We start from the raw sequence: 25,782 nt of genomic DNA on the forward strand, positions 1-25,782 counted from the left end.
AAGGTTAAATAACTGTTAATAGTTATCCTCCATATGTGTGTGGAAGTGGTAAGTTTTTGGCTATTTAAGTTTAAAGGAAATAACTTAAAGGCTACCGTTTAGGTCACTAGCTCTCTAGTTTGCGAGTTAGCATGTGTCTCAAGACCCTGCAGTTACGCAATATGTTGTAAATAAAAAAGTATAAATGTGACTATAGTCGTGTTTGGCATGTCTACAGGGCTCTAATAATGCTTTGTTCATTTTAATCAGAAAAAAATAATTTGTCTACCCACCAACTATATGTGGTTTCTTAAGTTTTTATTATTATTATTATATTTATTTATTAATGATTGATTGATTTTCTTTATTCTTGATTTGTTTATTTATTTTTCATCTTATTTTGTGCAGAAAAATAAAAACTAAGATATTTGAGAACAGTGGAATGTTTTATCAGAGCTTTTATTGTAGGAAAACGGAACCAAAGCACTGAAAAAGTTTGTATATTTTTGTGTTTTTAATAAATGAGTTTTTGTTTTTTTTTGGAAAACCTGATGCGGCCCAGCCTTGCCCAGTGCTCCAGTGGCTCCCAGGTGAATTGAGTTTGAGACCCCTGGTATAGACACTGAGTTAAGATAGAAGTTGTCCACCTGCAGCTCTTGTGTTCTGGAGAAACCCCATTCCTCATTCGGAATAAGCACAAAATACTTTGTATTCCAAATAAAGTGAAATAAATACACATTAAAACAATTCATCAATGTTACTTTTGCAAATAGAAGCAGAATAGTCCTCCTCCTCCTCCTCCTCCTCCGGTGTGCCCATCGAGAGTGTGGGGGGCACCCTTCGAATGCTGGGGGATGGAATTCCTGCAAACGCCTTTGGACGGCCATACGCATCATGTCCAAAGGGGGCGCCATTGTGGCTCTCCATTGTAGAAGAAGAGGAAGAACGCAAGCGAAGAAGAAGACAAAAATGAAAGTGGCGGTGTTTTGTAATGACACATGAAGTACATACGGCTTCCTGGTTTGGTAACGTTGTAGCGGCAAGTAGCATTCTTTATGTGCAACAGTGTTTGCTTGTGTGTGTGAGAGAGAGTTAGTTATATTTTGCGGATCATAAAGATGACAGCGTCCAATGTGGCTTATACTATCGGAGGGGTGAAGATCCACTTTCCCTGCAAGGCGTATCCATCCCAGCTGGCCATGATGAATTCAGTATGTTACTCTCATATACACAGGACATATGTACTGTACACATATATACACAGTGATGCATTAGAGTAGCATACAGCCAATTTAAACCTATTTTTATCTATGTCTTCCTCTAGCCACCAGAGGCTGTTGTACTGTACATATTTATATTGTATACATTTACAACAGAAGGTACACACACACTCACAAAATTACACCCCTGTTGTAGATGAAAGTATCCTGGAATAACTTGTTTTTTCTGATTGCTTAAGAATGCAAGTTAATGGAATGGAATAAACAAATCAGTAGAATATTTCAAAATGCAAGTTTGAATGTGTAAATATATTCAACAGAGACATGATGGCATTGAAATAACTTGATGCTACACTTGCAGATCTTACGAGGGCTGAACTACGGGCAGCATTGTTTGCTGGAGAGTCCGACAGGAAGTGGGAAGAGTTTAGCTTTGCTGTGCTCGGCGCTGGGGTGGCAGCGGGCACAGTTGGGTAAGTTTGCTTCCACATCCGGCTTTGATAAGTGAGTTTCCGCGAAATCGGATGCCTTAAACCTGTTTACGACTTTCTAAATCCGCTTTTTAACATAATTAGAGCCCTCTATACATGACATAACACCCCTATAATTACCCAATATACAGTAGTAGACAAAATAAGTGTGAGAATACATTGGTGGAGCTCCAGCAGGACTTCTAGGGGGGGCTTCCAAGTGAGAGAGCGGTCGGCACTGACACAGGCTGGTCATCTCGTCCAATGAATTCAATTATTTTGGGGGTTATTAGCTTCGCCTTGTGACTGTCGCTCACATGGGGCTAAGTGTTGTTATAGGAAGGTGAGATGTGTTGTAATCACATCCATTCAGACAGAAGTGGAGTCCTCTGGTCATGAGCAGGATGAACAGTAAAGAAAATGGGTGGATGGATAACGGCTGTTTGCATTTATGTTTGATTGCAGATAAAATGCAAGGAGGAGGATCTGAAGATCAGAGCCAGGCTTGTAAAATGTCTGGCGACAATAAGAGGTCAAATGTCAGCATCCCATGTGACTGTGTATGCCATAGCAAAGTCTCACCTGTCTCGAAGGCTGATGTTATTGATTTGACTGCCTCACCCTCCAAAGAGACGCCACAGCAGCTGCATGCAGGATCACAAACCGGTAAGTTTATGGCACTTTTTCAAGCACACCGTTTTGCTGATGTTGTTTTATTTTTACACTAAGATGAATTATATATGAAATCATCTGTACCGCAGTTCCACCAACTGTTGGCTTTTGGAGGCTGGATCAGTCAGAATGATCAAATATACGCTCCTGATCAAAATGTTTAGACCAGTTGGAAAATTTGCAAGAAATTGAGATTTTCTCAGCGCACAACTATGGTGTGTTCAAGGACCTTCACAAATAAATCAGTCACACGTTATGGGCTGGTACATGTATACTGTACATTGGACTTGTATTGGTGAATTATTACTGACTTTGGAGGGTGAACCAAAGCTGGCCTATTTTCAGACAAAATAGACAATTTTTTGACAATTTTTTGTTGGATTGAATTGTGAATGTGCAGGGAGCCGCTGTATTGAGATGACCGATTGTGAGAAAACTGATTACTTCTTGTCATCAGTCTTATAAGCTTGAGAGATTACATATTTCCATGGAGTTGATCAGATGATAATTAGTATCAATACGATACGATGTCTGAGCCTATCAGTGACATCATCAACAAAACGTATTTTGTATTAAGTACCAAGTGTATTGACCAGCTTGTCAAGCACAGTGACAACCTACGAAATACATAATATTCATCCATCCACTTTCTGCATATTTGTCAGCGGAGTCACTTCAAAAGTTCCTGGATTCTCACCTGAGTGAGACCTCCCAGTTTTCCATCCTTTCCGACCAGGATGATTTCCAGCCACAGAGGAAACGCATTCGCACGGCTGAACCCAAGGTAGCGCCTTTTCACGCACAGGATACGGTGGTTTAATCGTGGTGAGAGCAGACAGATACTTCTGGCAGGAGAAACGCCAGGGTCAATGTGTGACAAAACTACAGTCAACAAAAAATACAGCTTCCCACCTTTTCGTCTCTTCTCCTTCCTCCCCTGGAACAAGCGTGTGTGTGCCATTTATTGGTTCTACGTACGTAAGCATGTGTTTCGACCTGTCACCAAGCGTCATTGGTACCGGACTGGGAAACTATTGTCAAGAGGTGTCCAAAATGTCCTTACTTTGCATATTGTCCCTGTAAATGTCACGTAAAAGGAGTTTGAAATGAAGACAAATGAGTTAAATAGTTTAAATAGGGTGTACTTGCATTATTATTACATTAATGAAAAATTGTCTAAAAAATAATGTACACAATAATATTATTTATTGGTATTAATTAGTATTACAATTATTGTCCATCAAAAAGTGTCATGGTGACACTACCTTGTACGTCGTACTCTGAACAAGTGAGACAAAATATACCAATGGTCCGACATAAAGTGAAACGTATGAAAACTGGGTTTTCCTATAGAAATCACCACAACTTTAAGAAGTTTGGCTTTAGAAAAGGACGTCCTGTTTCCTGTTTCACTGTGGGGAAAAAAGAAATGGCAACTGTTGGGTGGTTTCTGTTGGACCTCATATGTAAAACATGGTCTGTTGCAGGGAGTGGTGTTTACCGAGGAGATGCCAGAGATGGCAAATCACTCTTCAGGTCCTCAGCACTGGACTCCAAAGGCAAAAAACAATGGCGCTGATTTGGCGTCTTCTTGCTCTGTGAGTATACACTACTGTCACATGGGGTCAATATTTATTTACATTGTGGGAGAGACTGGACTGGACAGTCTGAAGTTTCTCAAGAGAAGAGGTTACTTGTCAGTGAGCCATTCTTAAAAAAAAATGAATGAATGAGTGTCCAGAGCCATCCCAAACGTCTTTCAGGGCTCACTTCCAAATGCGCAAACCTCATTATCTGAAACTTTGGCATGGTTTAACACCAGAATACAACATTCTAATACTATTCTAACCGTGGCCAAACCTATCAGCCCCTGATAATAACAGTAAACAGCATCATCTTTCTGACTTCAAAGTGAAAAGAATCACTTCTGGTCGTTCTAACTAAGTTGGTTTTTCCATCTCTCCACTGGGTGGCGATACACTCCACCAAATATGTTGACTTTGTGCTACAAACCTGGAGCAGATTGAAGCATGTACATTGTGTATCCAATAGTATTTGTCCTTGTCAGTGGTCATGAGGCCAATTTTAGGGAGGCTGAAGCCCCCCTAAAATGTTCTTAAGCCCCCCTAAATGATTTGATGTTTTTTCTTTTTCTTTTTTTTATTGATTTTATTTCTGTTTCCAAAAAAATATCTGACAAATTTCCTATAATAGGGCCAAAGCAGGCTAATAAGCAAGCCAATAAGCAGGGTAATACTAGCCTTCTAATACTACTACTAGTAGTAGTAGTAGTAGTAGTAGTAGTAGTAGTAATCAGAAGAATAATAATAATGATAGTACGAATAAAGGCATATATTAATCTTAATAATAATAGGCTAATTAATAATATAATGATTATTATATAATTGATCACTGTCCACTGGACAGAATGGTTGCAGAGCTTGAGCAGTGGTTTTGCAGTGTAGATTGTGTGTACTTGTGTAAATTTAATGGTGGCCTAAAACAATTGAGTATCTCTACTAAATCTGTCCAAAAGTGGGAAAGTCATATCCCGGTTCTTGTTTGTTATTTGTTTTTTTGATTTTTTGATTTTTTTGAACGTCTACAACATTCATTCATATCCAGTGCATCTCCAGGGGGCCAAGCCAAAGCTACTGGTCTTAAGATGTGATGTAGTTCTATGTTCTGGGGTCTCATTTGCACCAGGAGGGCAAGGATATGAATCCTTGCCCTCCACATGACCACTTTCAAGCATAAAAGGTCAATGGAAAACACCTCAGGGATGCAACTGTCTCATCCGGGTCATGGTAGTCCGCAAAGGTTTAATTGTAACCGTAAATGATATTTCTGGGCTTGCTTAGAGGGATTTGGTCCTTGGGTTGGATTTTAGGAACGTTATGTTACCAGTGACTTTCTTTGACAAACCAAAGGGACCACAGCGTTCTGCCTACAGTATCGTAATGGAGTTGGTGCTGACAAAAACAGTCGTAATCAGACTGTTACGACTAGACTAGACTAGACCACACTCAATTAGTGAGCCCTTGGATGTGTTTTTTGTGTGTCCCATTAGCGCATTGTTAGCTGCCTCATGCTGGCTGTGTTTCTTTGTTTAGAACGCACAGAAAAGGGAAAGATGTGTTTTTGTTTCACATAAGGATTGTGGAGGATGGAAAAAAAGTGCACTTAAAAAATTCCTTTCTTTTATCCCTGTGCTTGTCATGCACACTGGCAGGGGCGTTGCAAAGGAGGGAGAGATGGGTTTACTGGAAGGAAGAAGCTCTACACTTATCATTTCATAGGAACGGAACCTTTCACATGAAACCATCTTTAACCCTAATGGTGGTTGGAACAGCCTCTAATTTCCCTTCACTTTCCTTTTCCTTGACACACTACTTAGTAATGTATGGAAGGGAGCACCTAACCACAAAACGTAACCCGAGTAGCACCTGTATTTCACTTCAAATGTAACTTATGCTGTGAGACGCCGCCATTACGTCTTTTTGAGCATCTAATTCAGTTTTTATTTTTTCTCCCAGTCCCCCGAATGCCACCAGTGTCTGTGTGCTTCAGCCAAGGGAAATCTGAAGGATGAAAATGGCAAAAAGAAGATACCGAAGATACCAAAGATTTTCTTTGGCACACGCACGCATAAACAGATCACTCAGATTGCCCATGAGATGAAGCGTACGGCGTACTCCACTACTCCGATGACCATATTATCCAGCAGAGATCACACCTGCGTCAACCCTGCTGTGGCACCTCACGCCCACCGGAACGAACTCTGCAAAGAGCTACGAGAAGGCAAAGATGTGAGATGTTACACTAACACACATGGGAGTGGAACAAAACATATTTTGAGTTAGCGATTCATTGCAAACAAGCGTTTAAGTGGAATAGGCTGTTCATCAGCTGACCATAAAACACTTAAAAGCCCCTAAAATATAAATAAAATGTATAAAAAAGGAGTGATTAATGAGAGGCTGTCACATTCATGGCTGCTTGATGCCAGTGGGAATGAAGCTCCACTGTGCTGTGTGGAAAACATCTCAGGCGGGATCTCCTTATCATCCTAGTAACGTTAGAAGCCATCAGGACCATCAAGGGAGAAATTCCAAACCTCCAATTTTAAAGGGGACAAGGCCTCAGCAGCGGCCCCTTCATTTGGCAGAGGATGGTCCGCGTTTTGGCGGACCACCAATGGGATCCTCCGGCTCAGGGCTGGTGACATTTTCGGGCACTTTTTTGTTTTTCAGGATGTTTTTCAGAAGTTTGAAATGACCAAATTACTGCGTCCAACCTCAGCAGCAATGCTCAGCAATCCCACCATGTTCAAAGAGAGAAAACCTTTTTTGCCTTTGCCATCAAGAGATCATGACACTAAATCACATCCAACATTTTGCCCAGTTTTAAAAGCTGTTCTCTTTTGATAACCTGATAAACAAACTATTTCGATTGAATGCTTGTTTGCAATTAATTCCAGAATGCATTCTTGCCATTGTTTTAACATTCCGGCTCTGAATGTATTCCTTACCGAAAAGTGTTTGTTCATCTCAGGGAAAGTCCTGCCGTTACTACCACGCCGTACAGAAAATGAGCAACCAGAGCACACTCCAGCTGGTCCACGGAATGCAGGAAGCCTGGGACATTGAGGACATCGTCACTCTGGGCAAACGGCTTCGTTCCTGTTCATACTATGCTGCTCGAGAACTCATGCAAAGCTCCCGCATCGTGTTCTGCCCATATAACTACCTGCTGGATCCAATGATCCGAGAGAGCGTGAGTAGATTCTGGTTCTCACACATGCACGCTGGGAGAACATGCAAACTCTAATTTTGGAGCAAAATTAGCAATTAATGTAAAAAATATATGTAAAATAGAAATAATAATAATAATATATCACATGTATAGTGTTCAGGAGTTGCCAGTCGCTAATCCTCTTTTTCCTCTTTTTTTTAAATGTGTCAGATGGCGATTGATCTTTCAGGCCACATCCTGGTTCTGGATGAAGCCCATAACATTGAAGACTGTGCCAGGGAGTGTGCCAGCTTCACACTAGACCATAATGGTTTGCTGTTGTGCACGGAGGAGCTTGACGGCATGGTCACCAACAACATCCGCCGATCACAGCACGAGCTTCTGAGGGACTTCTGCTATTCCCTCACCAAGTTAGTGACTCGGAAAAGCAATTTGAAATGGTCTTATGGAGCTATCTGATGGTGTGCACGTATTTCCTTGTGATGTATGTTTGTCCATGCAGCTGGATCCAGGAGAGCCAAAGCCTTTTGTCAGATCGGGGATATGAAAATGCAAGTAAGGTTTGGAGTGGAAAAGACATACTGGCCATTTTTCACGGCCGAGGCATCACTCCCGACTCCTTCCGGATGCTACAGGTACACTAGCATCTTCTCTTAACAGGTCTGGGCTGCTCACCAAATACTGTATCAGGGTGTCTAAAAGTGTTTGCCCCCTTCCTGATTTCTTATTTTTTCCTGTGTTTGTCACTTAAATGTTTCAGATCATTAAACAAATGTAAATATTAGTCAATGACAACACACCTGCTCACAAAATGCTGTTTTTAATTGAAACTTTTTATTATTAAATGGAGGAAACAATCCAAAGCTACATGTCCCTGTGTGAAAAAGTGATTGCCCCCTAAAGATAATAAGTGATTGGGCCACTTAGCAGAAACAACTGCAATCAAGCGTTTGTGATAACTTGCAATGAGTCTCTTCCAGCGCTGTGGAGGAATGTTGGCCCACTCATCTTTGCAGAATTGTTGTCATTCAGCCACATTTGAGACTTTTCCAGCATGAAGCCTTTTTAAGGTCATGCCACAGCATCTCAATAGGATTCAGGTCAGGACTTGGACTAGGCCACTCCAAAGTCTTGATTTGGACCCATGTTGGTTTCAGCTTGAGGTCACCAACACATAGCCGGACATTCTTCTTCAGCAGAATTCATGCTTCCATTTATCACAGGAAGTCTTTCAGGTCCTGAAGCAGTAAAACAGCCCCACACCATCACACTACCACCACCATATTTTACTGTTGCTATGATGTTTTATACCAGATGTAATGGGACACACACCTTCTAAAAAGTTTGACTTTTGTCTGGTCAGACCAAAGTATTTTCCCAAAGGTCTTGGGGATCATCAAGATGTTTTCTGGCCAAATGGAGACCATCCTTAATGTTATTTTTGTTCAGCAGTGGTTTTGGAACTTTGCCATGCAGGCCATTTTTGCCCAGTGTCTTTCTTATGGTGGAGTCATGAACACTAACCTTAACTGAGGCACTTCTTTGAATGTTGTTGTGGGGTCTTTTGTGACCTCTTGGATGCGTCGTCACGGAGCTCTTGGGGTCATTTTGGTTGGCCGGCCACTCCTGGGAATGTTCACCACTCTTCCATGTTTTCACCAAAATCAGGAAGGGGCCAAACACTGTTTCACACTACTGTATAAGAACTCCACCACTGACTATGTTACCCATGGTGTTTTCATAGAAAATGACAATTATGTGTATATTCTTCACAATTACCAGTTGAGCTGAATGAGTTTTGACGTCTGTGGCCTTGGGCTGTTACTCACCAACAGCTCATGCACACGCAGTCTCGGAGACGCTATCAACATTTATCAACCATGGCTGAGCCGGAAGAAGCTGGGATAGACAGCTAAACCATGACAGACAGCACCGTTAATTGTACATTTGGTGTTTTATTACTGTGGTGGACATGTCCTTCATGTGATCTGTGTACAGTATCATCACAGTCTCTGAACAGAACAGATATTTGTAGTCGTCTTACATACTGTACCTTTGCTGTGCTCATGTCCTAGCAAACTCTGGAAGAAGTGCTGGAGAAGGAGGAGGATGATGGTAACGAGGACAGCAAGCAGGTCGCAACTATCAGCTCTTCAGCATCCACTGTCCTCAAAGGCCTCTTCATGGTGCTGGACTTCCTCTACAGAGACAACTCCAGGTATGAGGCAACTGAGGAAATATGGTGTTGGAATATTCCTTGTTTCAACACATGTACCGTGCATCTGCGTCGCTTACGTAGCTCTCTGCTACCTTTCTGGTGAATTATGGCCATTTGTTGATGGACAGACTGTTATTAGAGCATTCACACAGGGATTATGCAACTCTAAAATAGAGTGGGGGTTTGCTCAAGGACCGTTAGATTGAATATTTCAATGTGTAACATGGTAACATTTCCAATCAAACAAAAATAAAATGACAAAATGAAAGTGGTATTGTAAACATCTGGTGTACAAGCCGCTACGTTCTTCTTATAATGTTAATTACCCGTAGGGTGCAGGTGAGCAAATCAATCACTCCCTTTTTCACCTGCCTGTGACGGCTAGTCCTAGCTTCCCCTCACCCCCTGATGCGTTATTTAATAAAAATGTGTGTGTGTGTAGGTATTGTGAAGACTACAAAGTTGCACTCCAGAAGAACTATGCTTGGGTGAGCAAGGCCCCACCCGACAATCCCGATTCCAAGGGTTTCTTGGTCCTACCAAACAGCAAACATCGCCGGAAAATCAAAATGAAGACGGAAGTTCTGACTCTGAGCTTCTGGTGTCTCAACCCTGCTGTGGTGAGTTTCCATGTGTGTTTGCCAAATTATCCTTTACTCAGTTCAGCACACATAGATGTTTACCACAAGATTTACTTTGCTTACCATAAGATTTCATTGGACTCTAGCGCAAAAGTAAAATTGGCATATAAAGGCAGAAAGTCACAAGAACAAAATGAAATCGATTGATATTATTTGATTTATTATTGATATTAGTAATTATTTGTGTTTAAATGCACACACTTTCCTATTTTCTGAGCAATAAGTCACACTTTTCTTCATAGTTTGGCTGGTCCTGTGTCATACAGTCAGGTACAACTTGATATGCTATTATATAATATATAATTGAACATGTGCTGCCTTTAAGGTTAAAGTGGGTTGGTGGATGTTTTTGTTTTTTGTCGACACCTAGTGGCCACAATAATTGAGTTGAACTTTAGTCACACAAATTGAATGATACAGAGCATAGCAAATCAAATGTAAGTAATGTGCAATCATCAGGGTTTTCCACAGAGAACTACATAGTAAACGTCAAAAGATGTGGGGGGGCACTTTAATACCTTTCTGCATTTTAATGTTTTTTTTTTTTTAAACTAAAAAAACATGATATATAATCAATGGAAAATTGCACTTTTGGGGGGAACGTTGGCCATCATCTAGAATATAATGTGAGACATGAATACACGGCTTTCTCTTTTCTGTATCATCTGAAGATATAAAAGCAGCTAATTAATATACATAATGAGACATACCTATCACACTAGAAAGTCGGCTATTAAAACACCCCCAACAAGGTTTTATCATTTTCTATCCATGCTGTGAGCATGTAGTAACAGGTAAGTTCATGATCACATGGAATACTTACACCTAGCCTTAACTTTTCGTAACTCAAAACGAAAACACAGCAACAATGGCGGCTGCTCCGACACTTAACGTTACCTTTGGCTAGTGTCAAGTCAAGTTTACTTATATAGTCTTTAACCTATGCTTAATATACATATGTGTCTATTGTGTTTAGGTTAGCAAACAGGAGCACCTCCCTTGCTTACTGCTGTGCATGATGTGTTTTTTAGGCTTTTTCCGACTTAAGTGGGAGAGTACACAGCATTGTCCTGACATCAGGGACGCTGTCACCTATGGGATCCTTCTCTTCAGAACTCGGGGTGAAATTTTCTATTCAACTGGAGGCCAGTCATGTTATCAACAAATCCCAGGTCAGTATGCTCTGCCACATATACTGTATACAGTTTATATAGTATGTTTGCATGAATGGCGGCAGTGGTGTAGGACGTAGATGCAGATGCAGATGTTGTGTCCCTGGGCCAGTCATTGTACCTGGAGAGGCCGGAGGCACCAATTGGTGTGAAAAAGTGTTCGCCCTCTTCCTGATTCCTTTTTTTTTTCAATGTTTGTCACACTTAAATGTTTCAGATTGGCAAAAAAATTGAAATATTCGTCAATGACAACACAACTTAACACAAACTGGGGTGCAAAAGCCTTATAATGTGGACACACGTGTGTCTAAAACAATCTATAAGCTACCAATTTTCCATAGGGGGCGAGCGGCACACACGTGGGTGTCACTAATCACTTTGTTGATAAGTGCGACACCCTTGCAACCCCTCCGACCACTCTACTTCCTCTACAATGGCGGCGTACGCAGGGATGTATCTCCCACTTTAGCTTTCTGGCCTCTATTTCATTAGGAAATGTGCAAATATTGTGAATTTTAACAATAGAGAAAATACATTTATAATACAGTTCAATGGACAAATATTCTTATTTTGTATTATTATTTTTAAATCTTTCATCAGAGCCTCACCTGACCATAAACCACTGATTGTATTAAGAAGTTGTTAGTTGAATTTTGGAAGCATAAACTAAAGTTGCAAACATCAAGAGACCCACCAGTCTCTTCAAGATATTGCGAGGAAACTGAAAAAGCATCATCTTACTGACAGTGTATATACACCATGAATGCTCACGTTGCTGGTGTGTGTCTGTGCAGGTTTGGGTTGGCACCGTTGGTGAAGGGCCTCAGGGCAGGAAGCTGTGTGCCACCTTCCAACATACTGAAACCTTTGCCTTCCAAGATGAGGTTGGTGCTCTGCTCCTGCATGTGTGCCAAGTTGTGGCCAAAGGAGTTCTCTGCTTCTTGCCTTCCTACAAGGTAAATATGGCATCCGCACATACTCCAATAATAACCGTATGCTTAATTTGTTTCAGACACGCTTAACACGTTGCATTTAGGAACATCACATTGTTACGTAAATGCACAATTCTCTTTTGTCAGTGATTCTGTAGCCTGTGCAATGTAATGTAAACAAGGAATGATAAGTGTAAAAGTGACTAGCGGCGTTATTTCATGTCTAGAGAGCTCTGCCGATACTCTCTTTTGTCCCCGGAGAGGAGACAAAATGCCGGCACTCGCCGTCAGCTTGCACAACGCGCGTTTCAAGCGTGGCGCAAATGCTCACTCGTCACGGTCCACGCAAGGTGTGCGCCCTCATTGGACAGCCAAAGTGCGGAATTGCAGAGACAGCCGTGCACCCACCACGGAGTCAGGAGTGGTTTCAGTGGCAACGCGCGTCACACGCCATCCGTAGCCCAACACAGCCCTTCACACAACCAAAAGTGTTACATAGTGTCTGCATGCTCCCAAGGTTGAGACCCACACACGGCATGATACCAGGTTTTTACCCTAGTATCAGCCCATACTGATCAGTGGCCGATCGATCGGAGCGCCCCTAATGTCTGTTAAGTAGAGAAATGATATGTAAGAATGTGATCCCCATTCCAAGCAGCAAGCATTCTGACCGCTACAGACCGGTTATCTGTCAATGAAACACGCAAAATAGTCCTGTCCATTTAGAAAAGCCAAATAAAAAGTTAAGTGAAGTTCCTGCCTCACTGTGTCCAAGGCCAGCATTGGAAGCCTTGCTGGGGCAGTTCAGCAATCCAAGCTGTGTCCAAAACCAGCCTTTACCATCATTAGGTCAGATGAGATGTCAGACAGAATGTCAGGAAATGACACTGTTTCAGTGTCTGTTTCTTTTTTTAAGATCAGCCAATGAAGAGCCTGCATTTGCTACGTGACGATACAGAGTTGTTTACGCAGATGCTGGATAAGATGCGGGATCGATGGACCGCCACGGGTGTCTGGAATAAACTTGAGCAACAGAAAATGGTCATAGCGGAGCCTCGTGGTGGCGGGAAGGGTGATTTTGATGAGCTACTTCAGATCTACTACAATGCTATCAAATCCAGCGAGGAAAGAGGTGACAGTGTTTGCATCTTGACATATCATAAATTGTGTTCAACCGTTCTCGGACGATAATAATTGGCTTCTCTTTTTTCTGCTTGCATGAGCAGACGGTGCTCTCCTGATGGCGGTGTGTCGGGGGAAAGTAAGCGAAGGACTCGACTTCACTGATGACAATGCCAGAGCCGTGGTCACCATTGGGATCCCCTTCCCCAACATTAAAGACCTTCAGGTAGGCAGGGGGTGAGCAACTATTGTAGGATTTGTGCTGGTCTAAACTAAGCTAACCCAGCCATGTTTATCAACAGATTCAGTTTTTATTGGCAAATTATGCGATTTGGGAAATGTGCAGATAATATAAAAGTCTTTCTTGCATCATGCATTTACTCAGTCATTAAATAGAAGCGACCAACAAAGGTGAAGAATCCTCCGAGTGGGAGTGAGCTCCACACACGTAACACTGTGTAATGCTTGTCTGAAAGCTGTAATTAAAAAAAAAATCCACAATACAACCCAGCCCCAGACCTACAGAGCCAAGAAAGTTGATAAATGGAGCAAAAAGCTACACTAAACCAGGGGTCTCAAACTCAATTTACCTGGAGGCCACTGGGGCTAGGGTCTGGGCAAGGCTGGGCCGCATCAGGTTTTCCCAAAAAAAAAACCGCATTTATTAAAAACAGAAAAATATCCAAACTTTTTCAGTGCTTTGGTTCCGATTTTCTACAAGAAAAGCTCTGATAAAACATTTCACTGTTCTCAAATATTGTAATTTTTATTTTTCTGCACAAAATAAGATGAAAAATAAATAAACAAATCAAGCATAAAGAAAATCAATCAATCAGTAATAAATAAATAAATATAATAATAATAAAACGGCAAATAATAAAAACTTAAGAAACCACATAGACAAATGATTTTTTTCATATTAAAATGAACAAAGCATTATTAGAGCCCTGTAGACATGACAAAACACGACTATAGTCACATTAATACTCTTTTTATTTACAACATATTGCGCAACTGCAGAGACACATGCTAACTCGCAAACTAGAGAGCTAGCGACCTAAACGGTAGCCTTGAAGTTATTTCCTTTAAAATTAAATAGCCAAAAACTTACCACTTCCACACGGATAGGGAGGATAACTATTAACTTATTTAAACTTTAACATGAACATTAATCAAGCGTAATAATTTTTCTGGGTACATGATACCATACAGCATCCATATCAAACTTGCACGGGCCGCACTAACATTAAACTTTCATATCAAGGCAGGGGCCTCAAACTAGTGTCCTGCGGGCCACATTTGGCCCGCGGGCCGCGTGTTTGAGACCCCTGCTGTAAACCCAAATAAGTTAGCAGAACTCAAAAAAAGTGAGGCAATCAGTTGCCACATTTTTTTTTGAGTTTATAAACTCAAACATTTGAGTATGTCAGAGCTTTAATATTTGGAGTTGATATCAGATATACTTTTAAAATTTGGGGCTGAAAAGAGAAATAGCTTTCTTTTTCGCATTCTCTCTGCCATGCATTCTCCATTCTTTCATTTTCGTTCTCATTTCAACTCTTTCCACTGGAAGAAGGTGTGCATGTGGAACCTACACAGTACTAATCTATCTGATGCAATGGATTTATTCTTAATTGATTCTTGGTATATTCATGTTTAATAGATACTTTTTTATATAAGTAACTACAAATTATTTTAAGTAGGTTACACAAATCTGCAAAAAGTTCATATTAATCAAAAATTACAAGTAAAATAAACTGAAAAGACAGATAATGCATTATATATTAAGAAAATACTTATACTTATATTAATTATTTTGAGCATTCTTATTTACAGTGTCTTATGTTGTATGTAAACTATGTTTTAGCCACAGTTCAATTTAATCAAAACATATTAGTTAAAATTACTCAAAATGGAACAACGTGTTAAATGAACTTGACATAATTAAGTTATTAGAACTTTTTAAAGAACTTTGGGTATGCATAACTTCATTTATTTAAGTACTTTGAACATTCGGGTTTACAGTGTACTGTAACTAAAAAAGCTAAAATGTTGATACTAATATAAAACACATTTGTCTTTAAATGGGACTTATTTTGCTCTTTTTTTCAACACTTCGTATTGAGTTGTGGACTCCTATAAAGCGGTCTAGTCGTATTCGGTGATTGTACTTTACTTCTCTGCTCTCGTTCTGGTGGATCCGATCTCGCGCATGGTTCCGTCTGGTCAGTTGGGTGTCTGGTGACACCCCCATAGCATAAACTTTCTTGAGGGTTATGCTTTTCACTTGTTCCTTTTGAAGCACTGGAGTTGATCAAGTTGTAGACATCCCCACAGTCCACTGTGATGCATCCGGTAAAACTGCCGTAGAAGTGTAAATGTTTTTTGAAGGTGACGCTGGTGCGCACGGACGCATGCTAATGAGTTGCTCCCATGTCAGCTCCGTTCAGTACCAGACGAGGCCTGCAACAATCTGAGTGACACACACAAGATGTCGCAAACGGCCAGAGGCGTTCACACCGACACGGAGCCCGACAACCACCTTCATCCCGCCCCCCCCCCCACCCCCGCACATGAGGAAATCCATGCTGTGCTGACAGTCATGCCTTATAATAGTCAAATCTATGTTTTTCAGGATGAACGGGTTACTCCAGAGGACAAGGCCAAAGCAAGCGAGTGATCTCTTGACATTTTAAGTCGGGCCCTCTAGCTTGTGCTTTCTTGCACATTTTGGGAGATTAGCTTGGAGCCAGGATTGGCTTTTTCACATATGTTACCTGTCATGTTGGATTGGAAGATGACAGCGTATGGCCAGGTATGTGAGCAGCCAGGATGCTAAAATGGGTCAGCATTGCATTGAGATGACATAATCCCTCTGGGCTACTGGCCTTTTTGCGGGAGATGAAGGTTTGGAAGTGGATTTTTAACTGCACACCCAGCATGGAGCCAGACTTCTTCTGAAATGTTGATAGTATTGTTGCGACGCTGTATTGCTCAGGCTCAGACGGACGGCCGCGTGCTTCTTTCAAAACATCTCTGAGCCGTGCTTGCTCAGAACCTTTTCCTTTTGCGGAGACTGACAGGTCGCGGTGACGCCGTGCGCTGCACGTGATGTTGTACCTGCCACATCCCTTTGGTGGCTCTAGGCAAACAAATGGTACCTGTCAGAAGTAGTTACGGCTCTGTTCAGTCACCTGCCGTTCATGGCTACCCCTCAGATGCCAGCTGAACTTTTCACTTGTGCATTTGGAAATGCTGCGGCTAACACTGACGGATTGAAAGGGATGGAGCCATTCCTGGCATTTTTAGCAACTTCCCGTCATCATACAACTGCAGCATCTGTAAGATAGGATAAAAGTCCTCGAGGCGTCCATAGTAGAGGTGGAACGGATCTTAAGCCGGGGTTTAAGGTCACGGTTGGGGTACAGTACAAGAGAAAAGTGCTCAGCAGGGATTCTCCGATTAGGGTATTCTGATTTATCACATACTACAGTATTAATTGTACCCTGTACCCTAGAAACCGCCCATTAATGATACAGGAAAAGGCCCAAATGATACTGTGTCAAAGCCCAGGGCAGTGATACTGATAAAATATAGAGTTTAACCACGTCCAGTATCAGCCCCCGTAGCTGTCCACTCAGAGCATTCTGCTCTGGTATCGTGCCCTTGAAACAACCAATCAGAGAACAGCGCACGAGCGTGAACACACAGCGTTTGTTTTGCTGCCGTCTGTGCCCGTCTCGGGCTGATACTGGCACTTGGGGGCATGATACCTGACCTGATACCAGACAAACCATGTGATAACCTATAAGTATCACTCTTGCCTCCCTGGGGAGGGCACGTATGAGGCCTTGGGGAAAACCCAGGACACATTGGAGAGACAGTGTCTCTCATCTGGCCTGAGAATGCTCCGGGATCCTCCGGGAGGAGCTGGGTGAAGTGGCTGGGAAGAGGCAAGTCTGGGCTTCCTGCTTAGGCCGCTGCCTCTGTGACCTGACCTGGGATAAGCGGAAGAAGATGGATGGAAAATAGAACGTCCTGCATGAGCTGAATACTTTCATGTTGGAAAGTCGGAACTTTCATGGAAAATGGGGAATACACTGAAAAAAAATTTGGCATGTCCCACATGAATGTGGAAGCAGGTGAGTGTCAAAGTGATGGCACAAAAGTAATAGAATCATTTTCCAGCAGATTGACTCTAAATGTACAATGTGTATTGAAGGATGTAAAGCAAGGTAAAGGATGTAAAGTATGTAAAAAGTAAGGTAAAGTATGTAAAGCAAGGTAAAGTATGTAAAGCAAGGTAAAGTATGTAAAAAGTAAGGTAAAGTATGTAAAGCAAGGTAAAGTATGTAAAGCAAGGTAAAGTATGTAAAGCAAGGTAAAGTATGTAAAGCAAGGTAAAGTATGTAAAGCAAGGTAAAGTATGTAAAGCAAGGTAAAGTATGTAAAGCAAGGTAAAGTATGTAAAAAGTAAGGTAAAGTATGTAAAGCAAGGTAAAGTATGTAAAGCAAGGTAAAGTATGTAAAGCAAGGTAAAGTATGTAAAGCAAGGTAAAGTATGTAAAAAGTAAGGTAAAGTATGTAAAGCAAGGTAAAGTATGTAAAGCAAGGTAAAGTATGTAAAGCAAGGTAAAGTATGTAAAGCAAGGTAAAGTATGTAAAGCAAGGTAAAGCATGTAAAGCAAGGTAAAGTATGTAAAGCAAGGTAAAGGATGTAAAGCAAGGTAAAGTATGTAAAGCAAGGTAAAGTATGTAAAAAGTAAGGAACATTCTATAATGATGTCTTCCAGGTTGAACTGAAGATGAAGTACAACGACCAGCACTGCAAGACCAGAGGTCTTCTGCCAGGCAATCGCTGGTATGAGATTCAGGCTTACCGAGCTCTAAACCAAGCCCTGGGAAGGTAAATCTTGGAAGTCTAGACCCCCTCAATCCATCCCAGATGTAACTGAACCCATGGTTCATATTACTCTCAGGTGTATTCGTCACAGAAACGACTGGGGGGCCCTCATTCTGGTGGACAGCCGTTACAAGAATAACCCCAACAAGTACATCACAGGTACGACCATCCTTTTGCTGCGACTACGTCTGATTTCTGTCCGCACATGATGGAAAATTGTCATGTGACTCTCAGGTCTGTCCAAATGGGTGCGCCAGCTTGTCCACCATCATGACACCTTCAGCGGCGCCATGCGCTCCCTGGAAGCGTTCTCAAAGGCGCAACAGAGGTTGTCCCACGCGGACTCCTCGCCAGGGAGCTCATCAGGAACAAATGCTTTGTGGAAGACCTCGGATCTCCTTGATTCACCTCTCACACCAGCGAAAGCTGGACAGGAACCACCAGGTGACTCACGTTAAATCTTGAGTGTACTTTAAGAAGATTTGTTTCTTTCTGGAGGTACAGTAGGGGAAATAAGTATTTAATCCCATTTCCTCAAAGTCATACAAATATGTTGGAAAGAAAGAAAACATGAATGGCATGGTGACCACTTTGGTTGAGTGGAGGTCCCCATGTTGTTTTAGGGGGGAGGGGCTTGGATGCCATGGGATGCCTTGATTGTACAGTTTTTATCATGTATCGCTGAACTTTTCTTCTTGATTGAAATTATTTCTCACCATTTCAGATGAATGATAATAAATTCATAAATCTATGACAAAAAGTCGTACATTTACAGGAAAAAAATTCAAATTCACAAGACAGGAAATTATGAATTGATAAGGATAAAGTGTTTGTCATGGTCTGTGTTGTCGCTCTGCTGCCGCCTTCTGCCTTTTCATTGGCTGCTGGACCGCTCGTGCACACACGTGGTGATAATTACCTCCCCGGCTTCTTAAGCATGGCAGCAGGTGTGACTTGTCGCCAGATTGTCCCTCATGCCTTCCTCATGCTGCACGTCCTCCACTTGCTCGACAACGTGTTAGTCCTTTTGTGTTTCTGCTTTTAGGCTTTTAGCGCTCATAGTTACTTTTTTATTACTTTTTGTTGTTCAACAACAAAATGTTGCCAGAATTATATAACATATGCATGGTTCCCTCTTAAAAAGTCCAGACTTTAGGGACACCTGGAAATAAAACTTATTACAAAATACATTTGGCGGGCTGGATGTGGCCCCGGGGCCGTAGTTTGCACACCCCTGCCTTAGGGAGTTGGGACACTCTGCATAAAGAGTATAATACAATTATATTATTATACAGTTGTGACAAATATTTGTTCAATGTTTATTATACAGTATACCACAAAATTAATCATTTTAATTGAATAGAATTTATCCTTTGTTGTTGTTTTTATTTGAATATATATATATATATACATAAGAAAATAATGCTTCTTTTAAAATAGAATATGTATTATTACTGTATATTTTCTGTTTTATTCATTGAATTCATTAAAAAAATGAAGTGATGAAATTGTAATTATTTAAAAATAATGATTGAATATAACGTATGCTTTTTGACGTGTGAAACTGCACGTGAGACGAATGCACGTGTCTGTATAGGACGATCACATGCTCATCACGTGACTGTTGAAACGTACATATCCATTTTTGGTGATATTCTTCCTGTATGATCATTTTGCCCCCGCAGACGTGAAAGGGTTTAGTAGATTAGATTATCAGTGTATCCTGTCAGATTAATAAGATTAGCCCCGTTTGACAGTTGAGTTGAGGGTAAAGCGAGACTTTCCGCTTGATGAGGGTCCCTTCAAACAGCTCCTGTAAAAGAAGGAGAGTACTGTATTGACGGCCATGATGTCTGCCTTGTGTTTGTGGCTTTACGTCGCTCAGACGTGATCAGACAGACCATGGACTTCATGGAATCGTTAGGAAATAGCCTCAACGTCATTTAAACATGATTTAAACATGACGGCCATCTGGATCACAGTGGGAACGCAACTCAGTAAGCCCTCACAGACAAACACACACACGCCCCATGCTGATATTTAGTACGGCAACACATGGAGACATGCTAAGGACTTCTACCTACAGAATGGATGGTTTTTTCTGTTTAGAAATTGTTACTTTTCCCCGTTACAATTAGGGATGTCTGATATTGGACCTTTTGCCAAAAAACAATGTGCCGATATTGTTCAACACGCAATTTCCGATACTGATATCACCCGATACGGATACCGATATGTGTGACATGACTTATCTCCTGTGGTGGAATGGACACATACAGTATGTGTTGGCATATTGTCAAAAACTTTGATACTTTGATATATCACACTTTTATGCTGATATCAGGCCGATAATTATCAGTCCCGATAATTATCGGACATCCCTAGTTACAATACAAACTTTTTCTCATAATTTAACTTTTTTTTCATTTTTGCTATTTTTTTGTATGATGAATTTATTCCCGCAATATTACAATTTAAAAAAAAAAACATGACTCTTTCCTCCCAAGATTACAACCTTCCATCCTTCCATCCATCCATTCATCCATCCATCCATCCAACCCATACATTCCTTCCATCCATCCATTCATCCATCCAACCCATACATTCCTTTCATCCATCCATTCATCCATCCATCCATCCATCATCCATCCAACCCATACATTCCTTCCATCCATACATCCATCCATCCATCATCCATCTATCCAACCCGTACATTCCTTCCATCCATCCATTCATTCATCCATCCATCCATCATCCATCCAACCCATACATTCCTTCCATCCATTCATCCATCCATCATCCATCATCCATCCATCCATTCCATCCATCCATCCAACCCATACATTCCTTCCATCCATTCATCCATCCATCATTGATCATCCATCATCCATCCATCCAACCCATACATTCCTTCCATCCATCCATCCATCCATCATCCATCCATCCAACCCATACATTCCTTCCATCCATCCATCCAACCCATACATTCCTTCCATCCATCCATCCATCCATCCATCCAACCCATACATTCCTTCCATCCAACCCATACATTCCTTCCATCCATTCATCCATCCATCATCCATCCATCCAACCCATACATTCCTTCCATCCAACCCATCCATCCATTCATCCATCCATCCATCCAACCCATACATTCCTTCCATCCATCCAACCCATACATTCCTTCCATCCATCCATCCAACCCATACATTCCTTCCATCCATCCATCCAACCCATACATTCCTTCCATCCAACCCATACATTCCTTCCATCCATTCATCCATCCATCATCCATCCATCCAACCCATACATTCCTTCCATCCATTCATCCATCCATCATCCATCCATCCAACCCATACATTCCTTCCATCCATCCATCCATCCAACCCATACATTCCTTCCATCCATCCATCCAACCCATACATTCCTTCCATCCATCCAACCCATACATTCCTTCCATCCAACCCATCCATCCATCCATTCATCCATCCATCCATCCATCCATCATCCATCATCCATCCATCCAACCCATACATTCCTTCCATCCATCCATCCAACCCATACATTCCTTCCATCCATCCATCCAACCCATACATTCCTTCCAACGATCCACCGACCCATCCATCCATCCAACCCATACATTCCATCCATCCATCTATCCATCCATCCATTTTCGATAACGCTTATCCTGATTAGGGTTGCGGAGCTATGCTAAAGCCTACATCTAACTTCAAATAAAAATGTCCAAGGAGAAGGAAAAAAGTAAGGATCGTAGAGTTGTTAATCCAGGGTTAGTTTATGGTGTAGAACAGAGAAATATGAATTGTCGTAAAGTATTGCCGGCGTCATCAGTCAGAAGATGTTTGAAAATCATCTTTTGCCACGCAAAGAGGAGCAAAGACGGCTTCTTTTTTTTTTTTTTTACCTTGTGCGAGCAGCTAATGAAATTGATTATTTTAAGCGCATTGAGGCAGCTAAGTATGGCTGGAGCGGATGAGGGGCTGGCTAGCAATCTGTCTGCTCCAGCAGCTGTCAGAACTTGGCTGGACTGGAAGCTTTGGAGCCACTCGGACAATAAAGCCTGATTTCTTTCAGGGGGGCAGTGGAATTAGACACCTAATCTGCCCGTGTGGTTTTATAGGTTAGCTAATCTTGATATAGACATCCCTTGTTTGTGCTTATAGCCTAAGCTGGTTAATGCTGGAAGTTATTGAGGAAACCTTGATGCTCTTTTGCTGTCTTCTTAGCAAAATATTAGCACGCAGCAAACCATTTCTACTCATTTTCCTTCATTTCACACTACACATGCTTTCAGTTACATCAGAACCACGCTTAGCCTACAATATGGCGTTAGTACATAATAATACAGTACCGTGTGTGTATTATTTTTTAGCAAAAACGTCCTTGTTAGCTTTGTATTAGTATGTCATCAGCGTTGACTCTGTAGGTCATTGCTAAGTGAACACCAAGGAGAAGTTGTTAGCATCCTATTAGCATGCTAACAAAATGGAAACCAGAACAGGAAGTCTGCTCCGTCGCCCTCGATGATGTCTTCAACAGTTGACTCTGTAGGTCATTGCTAAGTGAACACCAAGGAGAAGTTGTTAGCATCCTATTAGCATGCTAACAAAATGAAAACCAGAACAGGAAGTCTGCTCCGTCGCCCTCTGTGATGTCTTCAGTGGTTGACTCTGTAGGTCATTGCTAAGTGAACACCAAGGAGAAGTTGTTAGCATCCTATTAGCATGCTAACAAAATGGAAACCAGAACAAGAAGTCTGCTCCGTCGCCCTCTGTGATGTCTTCAGTGGTTGACTCTGTAGGTCATTGCTAAGTGAACACCAAGGAGAAGTTGTTAGCATCCTATTAGCATGCTAACAAAATGGACTCCAGAACAAGAAGTCTGCTCCGTCACCCTCTGTGATGTCTTCAGTGGTTGACTCTGTAGGTCATTGCTAAGTGAACACGGAGAAGTGGTTAGCATCCTATTAGCATGCTAACAAAATGGAAACCAGAACAGGTAGTTTGCTCCTTCACCCTCTATGATGTCTTCAGTGGTTGACTCTGTAGGTCATTGCTAAGTGAACACCAAGGAGAAGTTGTTAGCATCCTATTAGCATGCTAACAAAATGGAAACCAGAACAAGAAGTCTGCTCCGTCGCCCTCTGTGATGTCTTCAGTGGTTGACTCTGTAGGTCATTGCTAAGTGAACACCAAGGAGAAGATGTTAGCATCCTATTAGCATGCTAACAAAATGGAAACCAGAACAAGAAGTCTGCTCCGTCGCCCTCTGTGATGTCTTCAGTGGTTGACTCTGTAGGTCATTGCTAAGTGAACACCAAGGAGAAGTTGTTAGCATCCTATTAGCATGCTAACAAAATGGAAACAGAACAGGAAGTCTGCTCCGTCGCCCTCGATGATGTCTTCAACAGTTGACTCTGTAGGTCATTGCTAAGTGAACACCAAGGAGAAGTTGTTAGCATCCTATTAGCATGCTAACAAAATGGAAACCAGAACAAGAAGTCTGCTCCGTCGCCCTCTGTGATGTCTTCAGTGGTTGACTCTGTAGGTCATTGCTAAGTGAACACCAAGGAGAAGTTGTTAGCATCCCATTAGCATGCTAACAAAATGGAAACCAGAACAGGAAGTCTGCTTTGTCGCCTGTCTATGATGTCATCAGCGGTTGATTCTGTAGGTCATTGCTAAGTGAACACCAAGGAGAAGTTGTTAGCATGCTAACAAAATGGAAACCAGAACAGGAAGTCTGCTTCGTCGCCCGTCTGTAATGGCATCAGCGGTTGATTCTGCAGGTCTTTGCTAAGTAAACATCAAGGAAAAGTTGTTAGCACACTTGTTTATCCCTTTCATTAGGCATTTAGAATTAGGGATGCCGATACAATAATGATAATCCTGAGATCAGGGTTCAATTCCACCCTCAGTCATCTCTGTGTGGAGTTTGCATGTTCTCCCCGTGCATGCGTGGGTTTTCTCCGGGTACTCCGGTTTCCTCCCACATTCCAAAAACATGCTAGGTTAATTAGCGACTCCAAATTGTCCATAGGTATGAATGTGAGTGTGAATGGTTGTTTGTCTATATGTGCCCTGTGATTGGCTGGCCACCAGTCCAGGGTGTAGGTGTCCAGCCTCTTGTCCAAAGACAGCTGGGATAGGCTCCAGCAACCTCCGCAACCCTCATGAGGACACGCGGTAGAAAATGGATGAATGAATGATTATCTTTTTTTTTTTTTAACAATATAATGGAGCTAATTTAAAAAAATGGCACAGTCCACCAAATTTCTGCTCTTTTCCACCAAATTTCTGCTCTTTTCTTTTTTTAAATACAAATACAAATATTTCAACCAACTTCTCATATTTTCTTCTCAGAATGTTATGATATTAATTATTAATATTTGAATTTTTTATGTGCCACACTTTACGTTACATAATTGACCCAGTTCAAATAGTAAATAGTTATTAAAGTAATTATTCCAAACCAAACCTTACATCCATAAACACACTATGCACACATTTTACACACATTATTGATCATGAACTCATAAATAGAGTTAGTTGTGCTACTTAAAGAAGCCAATCACCTTGTGTATGCCAAAAAAGTACCATCACACTGAATAGCCAATACAAGTGTAAAAACACTTGATGGATGGATTTTTGGGGGTTCAGATGAGGGGATTTCGTAGATTGTGATCAATTGTTGCCAGCTTGTGCAGCCCTTTGAGGCTCTTTTGACTTGACTTGACTTTGGACGGAGTGTCAACATCATGACTGTCCATTGACAGTGTGAAAGCCAAGATAAGGGTGTCAGGAAGCCATGGAGTTAGTGAAGGCTCGGACCAAGTGGAACACCTTTGGAGCACCTGATGCTACCTTTAGAAAATCCTGCGTAAAATACTGCACTTTTGTAGTATCATTGTCAAATTTGGAAGGGTCTGTTTGTGTTTTTTTTACGCGTACGTTTTGCACTTTGCATGCAATTTGTAACTGAAGATGGTGGCATTGACACGAAATGTCCACACTCCGATACGATTTATTTGCCCCTTGACAAGTACTGTTTACGTCTAGTGTTTGACAATAGTATTTGACGCACATTGTTCCTGCATACATTGTCACCACCACTTCCTGCATCGTAGCGTTACCCGCTGTGTCCTGGAGGACGCCATGAAACAGCAGGCATCACCTCCATGGCTTCATTAATTCCTCTATTTGCAAGGTACCTACAAGATATTAAACTCCAGAGAAGATGCTCAGAAAGGTCAGCTCAAAGTCTTAGGAGAGTCATAAGAAAAGTTAGTTTCTACCTTTTTCTGTTCTTTAGTAATCAGCAGTAGAACAGGTTTTAGGAAAATATCAGTTCCCAACAAAAAAAAACATTCATTCATTCATTCATTTTCTACCGCTTTTTCTTCATGAGGGTCGCGGGGGTGCTGGAGCCACAGGTCACATATAGACAAACAACCATTCACACTCACATTCATACCTATGGACAATTTGGAGTGGCTAATTAACCTAGCATGTTTTTGGAATGTGGGGGGAAACCAGAGAAAACCCATGCATGCATGGGTAGAACATGCAAATTCCACATAGAGATGGCCGAGGGTGAATTGGACCCTGGTCTCCTAGCTGTGAGGTCTGCGCGCTAACCACTAAACCGCCGTGCAGCCAGGAGAAAACCAGCTACTAA

At 41.6% G+C, this 25,782-nt stretch overlaps 1 protein-coding gene across 1 annotated transcript; it reads left to right on the forward strand.

Annotated features, from left to right (window-relative positions):
- The first annotated feature begins 925 nt into the window (after window positions 1-925).
- Window positions 926-19,265, forward strand: brip1 (BRCA1 interacting helicase 1). The gene is made up of 18 exons (XM_078792599.1): window positions 926-1,190; window positions 1,561-1,672; window positions 2,135-2,335; window positions 3,007-3,125; window positions 3,829-3,939; window positions 5,878-6,150; window positions 6,896-7,117; window positions 7,307-7,506; window positions 7,599-7,731; window positions 9,172-9,314; window positions 9,757-9,934; window positions 10,987-11,127; window positions 11,922-12,083; window positions 13,032-13,191; window positions 13,286-13,407; window positions 17,975-18,087; window positions 18,161-18,243; window positions 18,319-19,265. The coding sequence occupies exons 1-18, from the start codon at window positions 1,098-1,100 to the stop codon at window positions 18,540-18,542; spliced, it is 2,790 nt and encodes a 929-aa protein (XP_078648725.1). The 5' UTR covers window positions 926-1,097; the 3' UTR covers window positions 18,543-19,265.
- Window positions 19,266-25,782: the final 6,517 nt, after the last annotated feature.

Source organism: Doryrhamphus excisus, linkage group LG8 (genome assembly GCF_037039965.1).
Source record: "Doryrhamphus excisus strain RoL-2023G ecotype Guam linkage group LG8, RoL_Dexc_Guam_v1.1, whole genome shotgun sequence".
Classification (NCBI taxonomy): Eukaryota; Metazoa; Chordata; class Actinopteri; order Syngnathiformes; family Syngnathidae; genus Doryrhamphus; species Doryrhamphus excisus.

Bases quoted from the DNA above. Each gene is read 5' to 3' on its own strand.
- brip1 (XM_078792599.1), top strand. From the start codon at position 1,098: ATGACAGCGTCCAATGTGGCTTATACTATCGGAGGGGTGAAGATCCAC. The intron at 7,118-7,306 runs GTGAGTAGATTC...TAAATGTGTCAG, and splicing joins ATCCAATGATCCGAGAGAGC to ATGGCGATTGATCTTTCAGG. The intron at 13,408-17,974 runs GTAGGCAGGGGG...GATGTCTTCCAG, and splicing joins CCAACATTAAAGACCTTCAG to GTTGAACTGAAGATGAAGTA.